At 39.0% G+C, this 14,929-nt stretch overlaps 3 protein-coding genes across 3 annotated transcripts in view; 2 read left to right on the top strand and 1 right to left on the bottom strand.

Moving 5' to 3' along the window:
* nupr1b (nuclear protein 1b) overlaps positions 1-11,994 on the bottom strand; it is a 155,369-nt gene extending 143,375 nt beyond the window's left edge. The window contains exon 1 of the mRNA XM_061065600.1: positions 11,951-11,994. The gene's annotated coding sequence lies outside the window, so the exon portion shown is untranslated. The remainder of the gene's footprint in view (positions 1-11,950) is intronic.
* jmjd8 (jumonji domain containing 8) lies at positions 409-7,828 on the top strand. Its single transcript, XM_061065590.1, has 9 exons — positions 409-791; positions 1,600-1,695; positions 2,735-2,783; positions 3,089-3,185; positions 3,302-3,370; positions 3,854-3,973; positions 6,098-6,165; positions 6,270-6,404; positions 6,765-7,828. The coding sequence occupies exons 1-9, from the start codon at positions 691-693 to the stop codon at positions 6,843-6,845; spliced, it is 816 nt and encodes a 271-aa protein (XP_060921573.1). The 5' UTR covers positions 409-690; the 3' UTR covers positions 6,846-7,828.
* The window catches only part of gas7a (growth arrest-specific 7a), a 10,284-nt gene continuing 5,609 nt past the window's right edge, over positions 10,255-14,929 (top strand). Inside the window, exons 1-3 of the mRNA XM_061065582.1 lie at positions 10,255-10,450; positions 13,479-13,568; positions 14,301-14,416. Of these exons, the coding sequence (XP_060921565.1) occupies positions 10,325-10,450; positions 13,479-13,568; positions 14,301-14,416 (332 nt within the window). The 5' untranslated portion in view covers positions 10,255-10,324. The remainder of the gene's footprint in view (positions 10,451-13,478; positions 13,569-14,300; positions 14,417-14,929) is intronic.

The raw sequence follows: 14,929 nt of genomic DNA, 5'->3' as shown, positions 1-14,929 counted from the left end.
ACCTTTAAATCTTAGCTTGATACTTAAAGCACTCAAAAAAAGATGTATGTGCAAAGACACAATTTTGAGTACTTGGAAAACTTCATGTAAGCTCCTGTACGCTGTCTAACTTGCAAAAATAAATTTATTTGCAACTAAGTTAGAGATAAGTTAGACAGTGTGCGAGTTCTTCCTTGCCATTTTTTTCATGGATTTGGAGTTTTTGGTGGTAACTGGGGTGGCCAATCAGATTTTAAAGGGAGCCCATGCCACCCCGAGCCACTTATCTGGTCACGCTCCTCTTAAGCATTGGGTACTCTTTTCAAGTAGATTTCTCTATAACTATTCCTACCTGTTTTTTTCTAAAAGTTATATTTCTAATGCAGGACTATAGTTAATTGTACTTTATTTTTTACAGCCCATACGACCTTTCTTAAGATGTATATAAAGTATCTAAAGCATCTTCCTGCACCATTACAGTAATGTATTACTAAGCACAGTTTTACGGGAGATGTTCGTAGTTCCCATTGAGCGTGAACGCCGCGCACGGTCATACTAGTGTGTTGTTTTCTGATTGGACGAGCTACAGGAAGTGGGAAGACGGCTCACGCTCTGGGAAAATACAACGGTTCTACCTCAAATGAGCTGTGTTTTTACCTGATTTTTACCTAGTTTTTAGTTCTATGTGAATTGCAGCGAGTGTTCATTTGAATGGAATTTCAAAAAGTTGTATATAACACCTGTACACAGTTTGTTCTGTTATGTTTCATTGCGCTAAAAGCAGAGCGGCAGTCAGACGACGGAGGCGGCTGGTGAGTGTCAACACCAAACTTATCCACGATGAGTGAGGTGATGCATTAATATAAAACATATTGTTAAATATTGGACTATTGTGTGAAAAGGGATGACCATTTACTGTTTAAGATTTTGCTGCTAAATCCCTTTGTAGGCTACTGCTTGCACAAACTATCCCCAAACTCTGCTAGTTCTCATCTGTGGACCTTAAAACAACCCAATTTAAAAATTCCGACACTATTAAACATTACATAGACATACATGAGACGTTCAGATCTCACAGGGACGTAAAAAAAAGAGTTACGAATGGATGGGAATAATAGGAGCCTACATTTGACACCGACCATGTGCCTATGATGAATGCTCAAGCAGCTAATTTTATTATTATTATTATTATCATTATCATTATCATTATTATTGATAATTATTATTATTATTAATAATAATAATAATAATAATAATAATAATAATAAATATTATTTAACATTATTATATAACATTATTATTATTAATAATAATGATAATAATAATAATAATAATAATAAATTATTAATTCTTTATTATAATAATAATAATTATTATTATTATTAATAATAATAATTAATATTATTTAACATTATTATATAACATTATTATTATTATTATTAATAATAATAATAATAATAATAATAATAATAATAATACTATCTATGGAATGAACTACTACTGGAATTTTTAACTTGATTCTAAAAGTGTGTGTTTGTGATTATTTTGCAGCACTTTATTCAGCTCTTAAATAGCAGAATTCTTTGTGCTCATCTTCACGTCTTTCTCTTCGTTTTTCAGGTCTGTAATCTCAGATTTCAGATTACAAGATGAAGGTCCTTGTAACATCGACGTGTTGGACAGCTCTCTACTCTCATATCGACAATTTATTGAAAGGTATGTTTTTTGGTGGTAATATTTTTACGACACCGTTACTCCTCCTCACCCCCAAAGTGTGATTCCCTGATGTCTTTGTGTATTAAAGGAGAGGTATCTGAATTTTCAATAACTAAACATTCTTGTTCTTTTGGGTTTGGGCTGCAGTCTATGACTTTAACAACCACAGAGAGATCACAGAAAGATATTTCTCCTCGGAAACTCGGAAACAGGGTCGTCCGAGGTTTCCGAGTGGGGAAGTCGTTCTTTCGTTCTTCCGTGTGTTCACGTGATTTCAGGTCGTGAAGTCTGAATGTTGTAACAACAGAAAAAAAGAAACAGCGTTGATGCTACCAAGAAGATTTGTGGAAAGTCAACATTGATGTTAACATAAAAAAAAAACATATTTTGCCCCTCGTGTGATGACGATTCTGACGTCAAGTCGGCAAATCGGGCACCAAATTTTTTTCCGAATTTCCGAGTTTTACTTCCAAGTTGTTGATGATACACTGTAGGTGTGTTTGCTGTCAGCTGGACTGTTGTTAACTTATGCATTCCAGGGTTAGAAAACCTGCTTAACCGGACCTTGCATACAGCAGACTGGCAGTCATTCTACATAGTACATACCGTACTGACTGTTAAGTGCAGTAAGCAGTACATAGTGCACACTGCGTCCAATAGTAGTTTGTAGTAGTTTGTAGTAGTTTGTAGCCAGGGTCGTCACACACTAACTGTGATATCAGAAAACAGAGTTTAAACTAAATGTACCTCTTGAAAACACAGCTAACCACTTATAAAAACAGTGATTGAAAACTCATTTGAGATATGTTTACTCAAGTAGTATAACAACTGAAATGGGATCATTTTCTCATAGACCTCTATGTAGTTGGACTTATTTTTGCAACTAGTGAAGTTGCCTCGTAATGGCCATTGGAAAGAATTTAGGTTTAAGGCACTGAAGCGTTCACTTCACTTTCAAAACTTCACTTTCATCATCTTTTTATACAACCTTTATGAGGGAAGTGTTATCTTAAACCTGCTGAACAATTGTTTCCCCCAGATATGCCTACAGCAGACCAGTGATCCTGAGAGGCCTGACCGATAACACAGTATGTATTCAAACGTTTCTGAATAATGCTCTGCTTGCACACAACAGGAAGTTGTGTGGATGAATATTGTAGTTGCAGTTGTAATATCTGCTAAGTGAAAAATCCAACTATGATGAACACATCGAGAACATCACATGTGGAGTCGAATACAATTTGCCCACATGTGTCTGCCGGTTGGATTCTTCCTGAGTTACTTGCTGCATTTACACATTAGTGTGTTTTCGTAATAGCTGCAACAACAAAAAGTATCCCAAAACTTTTAGACATACAGTCAGTAATCTTTCTTTATAATGACTTTGTTTTAGAAATTCAGGACATTATGTTCCAAGTCAAGATTACTAGAGGAATATGGAGAGAGGAGAGTGCGGCTCAGCACAGCTAACACTTACTCTTACAAGAAAGGTATGCATGTCTAACACCCATCATGTTCTTCTGCTGTCATAGTCTGCATGTCACCTTATTAACCAGCTTGGATTCTTACTTTCATTCAATTACTCACCGGGATGTCTTTGTTCCAGTGGACGTCCCGTTGCAGGAATATGTGGACATTTTTCTAAGACCTCAATCTGTGGACACACTTGGCAGCGGTGAGTTACATCGATTTCCCTAACTCCATCCATCCTTTTTCTACAGTGTTTTTTTAGCAGGCTCAGAACCAAACATTGAAGAACCAATATGCAAGATATTTACTGAATCAAGTAAATACTATATCATCAGACATTAAGGAGGCATGTTCTGTTGAAGTGCGGACTTCTCTGATAACAATGCAGCAGCCAGTATGTCCTCCTTCTAACTTTAGATTCTGCTCTGGAATGGTCTGTTTTCATAGGCAGTTTTAAGGCAACCCCACAGTTTGGGACGCTCCTCGGTTTGCCACGCAAACAGAAAACCAACAAGTGTTGATGGAAACAGGCGAACTGGTTCAGATATAACTGATTCCACCCGACCTAAAAAGCTTAAACATATTCCTAATGAGCTCCACTCTAAAAAGTAAAGGATGTATTGGAATCATAAAATGTACGTTTTTCCAGTTGACCTTAGACTTGTGGGTTTGTCTCTCCCATCTACAGACACGCTGTATTTTTTTGGAGACAACAACTTCACCGAGTGGCAGAGTTTGTTTGATTACTACAAGTCTCCGCCGTACGTCTTACCTCACACCAGCGGAGCATACAGCTTCGGGATTGCAGGTCAGTTATTATTCTGCAGATTTAAAACCAGACTGAGAATCTGCAGCTATAGTAAGATAGCAGCTCCAAGATACTTCTGTGTTTATGTTACATTTCAAAACAATGTAAAGAATTAAGTGGCAGTAGACCAGCAACTCCTGTGTTCTCCAGTGAAGTGACCCTCCCCTGTAAGGCCATAAAAAAAAAAGAAACACGCCCACCACCCTACTTTTTTAAAATCTCTATAAAACTCTGCACCCACTCAGGTAAGTTAAAGTGAGGGAGATGATACTTTTTTAGGCTTTTTGGAGAGATGTGGTACTGACGACTTAAATTGATACTTACTTTGTTTTTTTGCTCACTCCACTACTAAAGATGGATCCGTTCTTTGAAAACAAATTGCAGAAGTGAGAGAACCATATGTTTACACTTATTTTATCTGTTGTTTTTTTCCACCTCTCCATGTCCTCTGGCGCCCCCCAGGGGAGGCATGACACACTTTGAAAGCGGCGGGAAAAGGGTTAAAAACAGATGTTGCTCTTTATCAAGTTCAACATATCTCTCACTCAACCCTTCTTGTAATGTTGTCAGTCACCATAAGCAGAAAAAAAACAAAACCTTTAGTGTAGTGGTGGCCGATATAACGATCTTAGATCGTGAAGAATTTTAACTTGCTGACGATCTGCCAAAGCAGGGAGATCGTAGAACCGGGCTAATGTGTTTATTCTATCATGCCGCAGTTTATATTCCGACACAGACGCGTCTCACCCCCTCCTTTTTTGCTCCGCAGCTGTGAAAACGAAACTTAAAAGTAAATTCCGCAAAAACAACATGGCGTGAGCAACAGTTAACTTATTTGCATAGTTAAATTTACATCTCAGATAGCGACACAAGAAACCTTTTAACGAGCCGGACAGACGTTCATAGTCTGCAGAGAGTTAGACAGATCGGAGCTCAGACAGTCAGTGATGAAAGATATAACCCCGGTGTTTAAAATGCTGCTGTCGGTGTTTCCTGCTCTCTCTCAGTTTTTAATTCTACAATTCACTTAGCAGACGCTTTTATCCAAAGCGACGTACATCAGAGAGTAAGTACAACACTAAACCGTTCATACACCGCCACGAAGCAGCGGGAATGCAGCAATGCAATGCAGGTTTAAGTGTCTTGCCCAAGGACACATTGGACTTGTTGCTCAGCTGGGGATCGAATCCTTGACCTTCCGGTTGAGAGGCGACGACTCTACCAACTGAGCCACAGCTGCCCGTGAACCTTAAAAGTGACTATCACCTGTTGTGATAACTGAATTTATAGGGATTACACTAAACGACGTTACAAAGCAGCAGGCAGGTTAGAGTGAGTAACCATGGTGACTGTCTGTCTGTCAATCAACAATGTCCCGCCCCCTCTATGAATTAAACTCTTCTGTCAGTAAAACTTACTTTGATCATGTGTCACAGAATGAACACATTCTGTATTATGTTTGATTATATATAAACTAAACTAAAGTTAGTCCAATGATGTCATAAAAACAACAACAAAGGCTGCAGAGCCTGTATGAGGCTCCAGCTGTAGGAACTCTGCGGGGCTAAAATAGAACAGAAACACAAGAACTTGAAGTCCACATGTTTTTAAATGAATGCATCACTGCGTGAAAATGTTCCTGATGAACATAAAAAGAGGACACATAACTAAATCATAATTTCAAAGTGGTGAGGAAAACCTTCAAATTGTGCATAAATATTGATCGAATTGAGGGAAAGACATTTCTGTTGCTAAAATGTTCAGGGGTGAGAGACCTCCAGACCTCCTACAAAGATGTTTTTTCAAATAGACTAAACTTGTCAGCGCAGTTTTTGTGCATTTAAAAACATTATACAGGGAAATAAGTTTGGTTGAACTGGTCAGTGACTAACAAATTTGTCTAAAGATCAGTATGAAAAAAATCATGATTTTGCCCCAAAACAAATTGTGATATGATATTTTTCCCATATCGCCAACCTCTACTTTAGTTTTCATGTTGTGAAGTTTTAATGCTGATTTGTTTCTTTTGACCTTTATGTTGTCTCAAATATGTAAATGATATTTACTAACTGGAGAAACTCAAACAGCAGCAGTGACCATCACATCCATTCTCTTTGTCTGCAGGTCCAGGGACAGGAGTCCCCTTTCACTGGCATGGTCCTGGTTACTCTGAGGTCATCTATGGAAGAAAGGTGAAAAAGCTAACAACATGCATGCATTTAACCTGACAAAATAATACTGATGAATGTCAGAGCATCATGTATTTTAAGTGACTGATTCAGCTGTGATTGCACAGCGCTGGTTCCTCTACCCACCAGACCAGGAGCCTCATTTCCATCCGAACCGGACCACTCTGTCCTGGTTGATGGAGACCTACCCCAATCTGCCCGAGGTGGAGGCCCCGCTGGAGTGCACCATCAGGCCTGGAGAGGTAAGCACACAGATCATGGTTCAGTTTGTTTACAACATCTTTAGATCAGGATCAATATTGTCTGACTTGATAAAAGATTCAGTGATGAGCCTGTAAAACAAACTCTTCTTCATATCAAAGACAATATTCAACTTTGTATTAGTGATTAAGGTCTTCATGAAAGGCATTTTATAGTGAAGTTCACCGCTAATTTTATTGACTATTGCATAGCAACACATTATAAGAATTTAAAAAATAATATAACTTAACCAATAAGGGCAGATGGCAGAGATGCCGTCGTCTCCCTGAAACTACTATTTGAAGGTTGAAAAGTTTTATAAATCCTCCTTAATTTACTAACAGAATACATTTTCCCGTCAGGTTCTGTATTTTCCTGACCACTGGTGGCACGCCACTCTCAACTTGGACACCAGCGTCTTCATCTCAACCTTCCTCGGCTGAGCCTTACCTTAGGTTCTTCTTTGTTTTTTCTTTTGTTGTTGTTTTAGAATTTTTTTTTACCACAGTTATTCTCCACTCTTAACTAGAAGAAAACATTGATTGTAAATAAGAATATTATGCAAATATGGTCACCTCTGATTCCAAAAAAGGAATGGCAACAGCCTCAATACCACAAACAAATGTCCTCATATTGGTTACATTCACTTCTTATGATGTCTACAGAGACAAGAGGAGAGCACTGTCTCAACTGAGCAAACCGACAGAGTTATGAACTGTGATATTTAGGCTCATGTTTTAATTTGAAGCACCACAGTGACATTCCAGGTGAACCTTTTTAAGTTTCCTTTAATTTAACAGTTGCTCTAGTGCTCTGATTAATAATAATGTGTATTTAATGACCAAATGAGCTGATGAGACAAAGTCCTGATCTGAGGCTTTTCAAGTTATATTTCTGTCTCTACTGTTTTAGGATCAATTACAGAGTTACCCTAAATGACTTTTATCCTTTTGTTTGTCTTCCTTCAAGTATTAAATAAAAAAAAAAAAATTTTTTTACCACATATTACATTTGCATTGTCTGCCTAGGTGTTTTCGTTTATGCAAAGCTAAATGATAACATCACATGTAAATAATGTGACATTGCCAGTACTAAAGCAGCTATGATGTCTGTGTGTGGTTTAGCATGCTATATCCTGCTAATAAACGGTTAACACTGAATTCACAGTTGTTGAGATATTTCAGTCTACAACCAAGTGGTGGGGCCAAACTGGCAAAAAAAAAACAACAACAACTTATTATTGCCAAAAATAACACTTTTATTCAACTTCTATTAAGTGAAGGAGACGAGGAAACAAAACACGATACATTGTGGAACATTTATTTTCAATGTGTTCAAATGAATCTCTTTGAAGATGTAGCAGGTTGATTGTTCAAGGTTTCCTTGTTGGACTGATATCTAAAGAAAAATAAAGAAATGAAGTACATTTGTTACCTTCAGTCTTTTTTACAGTATTTACATAAAATGCAGAAAATTAGGAATTCACTTTATTGAGTCAAGCTGGATTGTAATTATCACATTGTAACAGATATGCACACATAAAAAGTATATATGACGCAATTTAGAATCAATCAATCAATCAAACCTTTAATTATTCTTGAAAGGACATGGAGGTTTCCCTCATTTTCTATGCCGTCGAGATTACAAGCACAGTAAAACAAGCCAGAACAACAACAACAACAACAACATATCAGCTGATCAATTAAAAAGCAAGAATTCAAACACAACATGTACCCACTGGTCCTGCTGACCCGACAGTCAAAGTCAAATAAAAGAAAACTGGCTGAAGAGACAGATCTTCCTGGTTATCAAAATAGTCCTGATTATTACAGTTCTTCTGAAGAGGGAAAATCACCCTGCTGAAATATTCATTCTGATTATAAAAGATAATTTTGAGATGACTAATCATGATAATGAAAAGCAGCCTGGAGAGATAAAAGTCACTTGTGTTATGAAATTAGCCTGAATATAGAAATCGGCATGATTTAAACAAATAAGCTGGAAGACAAACTCCTTACAGAGAAAGTCATTGTGATGAAGAAACCCGTCCCACATAGATGAATCAGCCTGAAAAGAGAGGGACAGACACAGACGACATAAATAGAAATAAAGAGACACAGTTTAAAGGATTCTAAATATAAAAGTTATTGTCATTGTAAAATGAACCCCAAAGATTAAAACTAGCCTGACTTGAAACATTTCCCTGACTTTAAATATCTTCCTGATCACTTCTTTTTCCAGCTTTAAACTACTCCAGATTTGTACCAATATAGGATTTGTGAAACCTGGAAATCTGTTTTCATTTAAGAAAAAAATACATTTCTTCAGTTATTCAATAATTTCTTAATATTTACGTGACTCTCTGTTAGTCATGTGTGCAGACCTGCTGCTGCTGATTTAATAACACAAACTGAAGTCATCAGAGGTCAAAGGCCAAAGTTTTCCCAACCCTCCCTGTGGCATAAGTGACGGTCCTCGTTATTTTTGTGGTCTCCTCCTGTTCCTGTAGGCGTGCGTGCGTGTGTGCGTGTGTGTGTGTGTGTGTGTGTGCGCGTGTGTGTGTTTGATGCACTGTGAGCAGACAGCTGATGAGTCACAGACAAGGAAGAAACATTTAAGCTGAAAGCAGGACGTGAACTGCTTAAGCTTGTTGCACCATCCATGTGTTAATAGGAGCAATATGTACCTCTGACACATTGTGTTTAAAATTGGTACTTCAGTCCAAATTTAAAACATTGGAGAGAGCTGTCTCTTTTTGCAAGTACATGTTTTGATGGACATTTAATTTCTTGATGAAGTCACTTTAAACCTTTTGTTTTTGCCCTTTTTTGTATTTCGTTGTAAGACCTCCTCCATCTGCCTGTGCCAGAACCCCACACCTGACAAAATACGTCACTGAAAGACAAAGAACCTTTGGATGTGAGATACAATTTCTCCAAACCAAAAGAATCTGAAGACTTTATAAAATGCTAAACTGAAAAAATTATACTTTTTTTTTAAACAGAGAGAAGCTGTTTAATTAAAAAATATCACATTCAAGTGAGTTTTTAGGAGATCAGGCTGTTTTGGGGGAATTTTATTTTCCTTTGTTTTAGCACAATGGTAATGCTTCTGTTAGAGGTAGACATTACCACAACTCTTTAATGTTTGGAAATTAGATTAAAAAAATCACACAAAAGTCAGCTTGATGGAGATATATCTGTTTTTAAAAGAGATAAATACAAAAACAGTGAAATGACCGTGTTTTGTCTGCATGAAGCTCAGTCTAAACACACACATATATATGCATACACACACACACAAAGGCTGCGCCCTGATTGGCTGCCTTTTTCTCCTCCTCCAGTTTTGATCATAAGCGGTCTGTAGAGATCATTATTCAACCGTTTACATCAAACCAGCCTCCTCCTCTTTTCTCCCCCCTCACCATATGCCTTCTCCGGGGTGGGAGGCAGGGCAAGAAGCATTAAAATCCCCCCCCCCCCCACTTTTTTTTATGCTCCCTCTGTTATTCTTCTTCCTTTTGTTTTCTTTTCATCAAGTCTTTGTCCTTCTGCTCCAACACCTCCATCCATCATTCCAACACCACAGTCACCCCCCCCCCCCCCCCCCCCTCTGTGTGTGCACAGACACAGGTAGAGGGAGGTGAGGAAGGTGCATGTTGAAAGGGAGGGATGCAGATCCCATCACTGGCAGCATCCTGAAAACCTCCTCTGACAGCAGCTTCACCCGAGGATACACTTCATCACACCAACACCCCCCTCCTTTTCCTCACACCTCCTCCCCCTGCACACGACTCCTCCACCCGCTGCACAGCCTGAGAGAGACAGAAAGAGAGAGAGGGAAAGAGTGAGGAGGAGGAGCAATCGAGGTTCAGTGCAGAGGAGAGGAGGAGGAGAGAGGAAGCAGCAGGAGGAGGAAGAGGATGATGAAGATGGAGGCCAGTTTTGACACAGAGGAGAGTTTTGACGACCCGTCTTGTCTAGCCCCCCAGCTCCCTGTCTCCCCAGCCAAGAGGACAACCAATGAGGTGAAGGAGACCAAGACCACTGTGAGTAAAGCCAGGACCTTCATCTTCAGCTTCATCATCCTCATTATTCACCACTTCATCTTCATCTGTTTCTGTAGCACACACAGGACCTTCCTCTTTTCCTCTTCACCCCCTCCCTCGCCTTCTTTCCCTTTCTCTTCTTCTTTTTCTCAATTTTCTATCGAAAGTTTTAACTGGGAGCTCCATCCTCTTCATCTTCATCCCCCACTTCTTCCTCTCTGGTGCCTCTGTGTTTACTCCTCATTAGAAGTTCTTGTCTCTGTCGTCTTCAGCCCTGATGCATTCTGGGCTGTGTGTGTGTGTGTGTGTGTGTTAGTGTGTGGGTGTGTGTGTGTGTGTCTGAGAGAGACTGGGGGAGGCACTGATTGTTTGGCAGTGTTTGTGGCTCCGTTCTTCCTCCTCTTCCTCATAGCTCCAGAGCGAGTAGTAGCAGGGCAAAGCGGGTCACAACGGCCTTTTTTGGGAATCGAACGCTTTGTACTGTCCGTTCAGAATGGTGTTTGCGCTGCAGAGAGTAAGAGGGGAATCTTCATCTTCAGATTCAGACTGAAGCTTGGGTTATGTAATTTTTTTATAAAGATGATGATGAAGAAGAAGAAAAGTATGGGGGGGGGGGGGGGCTGAAGCTGACGTGTATGTTTTTGTGTGTGTGTGTGTGTGTGTATGGGGGGGGGGGGTGCTGATGTTAAACCTTCATGCAACAGCGGAGCAGTGAGGATGCAGCAGGTCCAGTTTCCATGGTGACGACAGCAGTAGCACTGATCAATGATAGAATCAGATGGGGGGACCGACGACAAAATAAGAGAATCACCTGATTTTGTTCTTTATATCATCGATGGTCGGCTCGCTCATCGTGTTTAATGTTCAGGGGTTTCAGGTGAATCTCAGGTGGAGGATGCATTTTGTTTTCTGAACAAGCTCTGATTAACAAATCACACAGATTTCATTCCATATAAATACAAACCAAAAAAAAAAAGAATGAACTTTAATATTTTATAAATATTTCTTAAAGCACAAACAGGTAACTGATTCAATCTGTAACACAAACAAGACGTCAGGTGTTTTTTTTTTTTTTTTTGTTCTCTGTTACACAACCTCAACCGTTGTCATGGAGATGCTCACACCCACAACTGTTAGGCTATAATGGACGCTCACAGAAGTCACATGACTCACAGAGCGTAAGTGACCTTGTTCTCACCTTCACAGTCATCACCTGTTGTTTAATGTTTAGTTACAAATAATTGGCCGTTGCTATTATTTGTTTTTGTGTGACTCGTTGCTGCTGTCGAGAGGGGAAAGAAAGAAAGAATCATTTTGGTTTGTTGCTGAGAGGAGGAAGAGGATCAGAGGAAGGCTGAGATTGTATCGTGGTGAAATTGTGTGCATGTGTGTGTGAAAAGCAATTTGTAGCTTAGCAACAGCAGCAGAGCATCACACAGTCTCTCTGAAAGGTTTGACTCAAACAGATTGATTATAAAATATTGCTATCTCACATTACACCTCTTATCTCTTCTTCTTCTTCTTCTTCTTCTTCTTCTTCTTCTTCTTCTGTGTTTATTTATTTATTTTATTGTGTCTAAGCAAAAGCTAAAAATATAAATCCAAATAAATAAATGATAAAACATTTTGTTCTGCAACTGGAAACAACTGTCATATCAGTATGTAACAAAAAAAAACACAGTGGGAACAAAATGTCCCGAATGGTACCTCTTTTTTTTTTTTTTTATTGAACTGAAACATCACAGATAAAATGACACACACAAACATCATCATTGTGACTACAAACAAGCCCAAGTGTGCTCACATCTTCACACAGGTTTATATATATAGTCTGTGTGATTGTGCTTTTCTGTGCACACATAGAGAGTGTGTGTCTGTGTGCACATAGAGAGTGTGTGTCTGTGTGCACATAGCGAGTGTGTGTCTGTGTGCACATAGAGAGTGTGTGTCTGTGCGCACATAGAGAGTGTGTGTCTGTGTGCACATTGAAAGGAATCCGTGATCTGATTATAAACATTCAGTGAGGGGTGTTGTGGAAAATCTGGTGTCCATGATAAGTGACCTGTGAGACAGAGATTTCCCACAGAGAAAGACACTGCTCACATAAATCCCAGCAGAGATCACATTTTCACGTTTTCATCCTGTGTTTGTTATTTTGGAGAGATGCCACATTAGTGTGTGTGTGTTCATGCTGTGTGCATGTTGGTGATTATATAACAGAGTTACTCATCATGCATGCTACTGTGTTTTTGTGTGTTTGTGTCAAGTCTTGTATATAAAGATGATGACGAGGTCAGTGTGTGTTCATTTGTTTTTATGTGTGTGAATGTGTGTTTGTGTAACACTCTCAGTAAGATGATGATCAGATCAATTGATAAACTGACCACTGATCAGTTTCTATCAGACACACCTGAACGGGTATCTGCCCTGCACGGACAGGCGTACACTCTTCTTCTTCTGTGTCCATGTTGTTTTTGATTCATTTTAGGTCAAAGCACTAAACTCCTTCTTTTTTTTTTTTTTTTTTTTTAAAGTTTTTAGTGTGAGTACTATAAGAGAGGAAAAAAAATGAAGACAAAGTGACACAGATGGTGATATTACATAATTACAGCCTGAGGGGAAGTGAGGCCTCTGAGGAGTTCAAACTGAGTGAACATATGTTCTCGTGTGTGTGTGTGTGTGTGTGTGTGTGTGTGTGTGATGTTTGTGTGTCCAGCGTGAGGGAAACAGAACGAAAGGTTGTTTATAAGATGACACAACCCCCCCCCCCACACACACACACACACACACACACACACACACACAGAGAGACACACACCCTCTCTATCTCTCTCTCTCTCGCCTTCTCGATGGTAAGCACATGTTCATGTTTCTTCATGATGCAGACCCTATTTGACTTCTCTGAATGACTGTCATGAAAATCTGTCTTTTTAGCGCTCGTAAAGACGTCACTTCATCTCCTGTTTGAATCCACAGCTCTTACGTTCATAACAGTTTCCTTGTGATTCTTCTTTGTGTGTCTACACAGATAAACGGGGTGACCTTTCCTCTTCCTGATGATGGTCCAGAGCAGCAGCTGCTTAAACCAAATGATTGGAGTTACTGTGATTACTTCTGGGTCAGTTCTGCTTTTCACACTTAATAATACTAACAAGAAGAATTGTGTTTCACTACAGCGCATGTTAGTTTGTCCATCACTTTCATCCTGGTCAAATACTATTATTATTATTATTATTATTATTACTATTTTAAGACCAGTAGTGACCATATGTGGACAAGAGAGATGATACATTCAATCCAGACTGACTTTATGGTGGCAATTTATCAACGCAGGACTGAGATTAAAAACAGCAACAAAAAAAAAGGAGCACACTCAACCGCAAACGATATTTCAGGTGCACGACTGCAACAAGAAGAAAGGCGAGACGAAAAAAGTCAGCATACTAAATACGTTGAATGACTGACATTAAAACCATGAACTCAATAGGAAAAAGTTTAGCGAGGTCATGAATAACCTGAGAAGTGCGCTCATTTTGTCAGAGACTTCTACACTAGTTTTTACAACCAGCATTGCTGTTCCCTGCGGAGCTTTGGAAGAATGCAGGTTTAAGACCCAGCAGCATTGGTTTCACTTTGAAAGCAAGAGGCTGTATCCTCTTCTCATGAAATCTATATGAGTGATATCAGTCTTCCACATATGGTCTGGGATATGAATGATATTCCTTCTATATATATATAGTCTATCATATTCATTTGATTAATCTTGTAAATGGTCTATGATCTGGACTCACTGTGTTAGCAGACTGTTGATTGGCTCTCAGCTGTATGATGTCACCCTCCGCTTTCTCAGACGGATAAAAAGGACCCTCAGGGGGCGACCTCCGTTGTGGGGTTTGAGGTTCTTGTTCAGAAGCAGCTGAAGGGGAAACAGATGCAGAAGGAGATGTCGGAGTTCATCCATGAGAGGTAAAATGGCCTACTCTGGTTGAAATGAAAAAAATCAAAAAAAATCACATCTTTAACACCCATCGTAAACTTGAACTGTTATTGGCATACGTTGCTGGTTTTGTTATTAAACATACTGTTAGGAGACATTTACGTTTATGGACTTAACATTGTCCTTGCAAACCTATCCTCATGGACAGGTCAAAGGGCACTTGTTGCTTTTGATTTCTGAATATATCTGAATAAATGATTTTAGCTTTGTAACAAATTAGAACGAGCTCACACTACAGAGCATCATTTAGCATTAAATTCTTATATTTTACAACAAACGGGGGAATTTAAATCAATGCAGCTAACTATAATATGACTAACAGCATTACATAAGTGGTGTTATTGAATTTTCTTCTTTGTCCCGCTTTGATTCTGACTCAGATGACTCACAAACTTAATGCCACAGGCTACACTGATGGTGACATGGCCTGTTTGCACTATGGGAGGGGCTAGGTTGATGTCAATCAAAACATGATTAGCCAC

The sequence above is a fragment of the Labrus mixtus genome, chromosome 20 (genome assembly GCF_963584025.1).
Source record: "Labrus mixtus chromosome 20, fLabMix1.1, whole genome shotgun sequence".
Taxonomy (NCBI): domain Eukaryota; kingdom Metazoa; phylum Chordata; class Actinopteri; order Labriformes; family Labridae; genus Labrus; species Labrus mixtus.
This window is presented reverse-complemented; position numbering and strand designations above follow the sequence as displayed.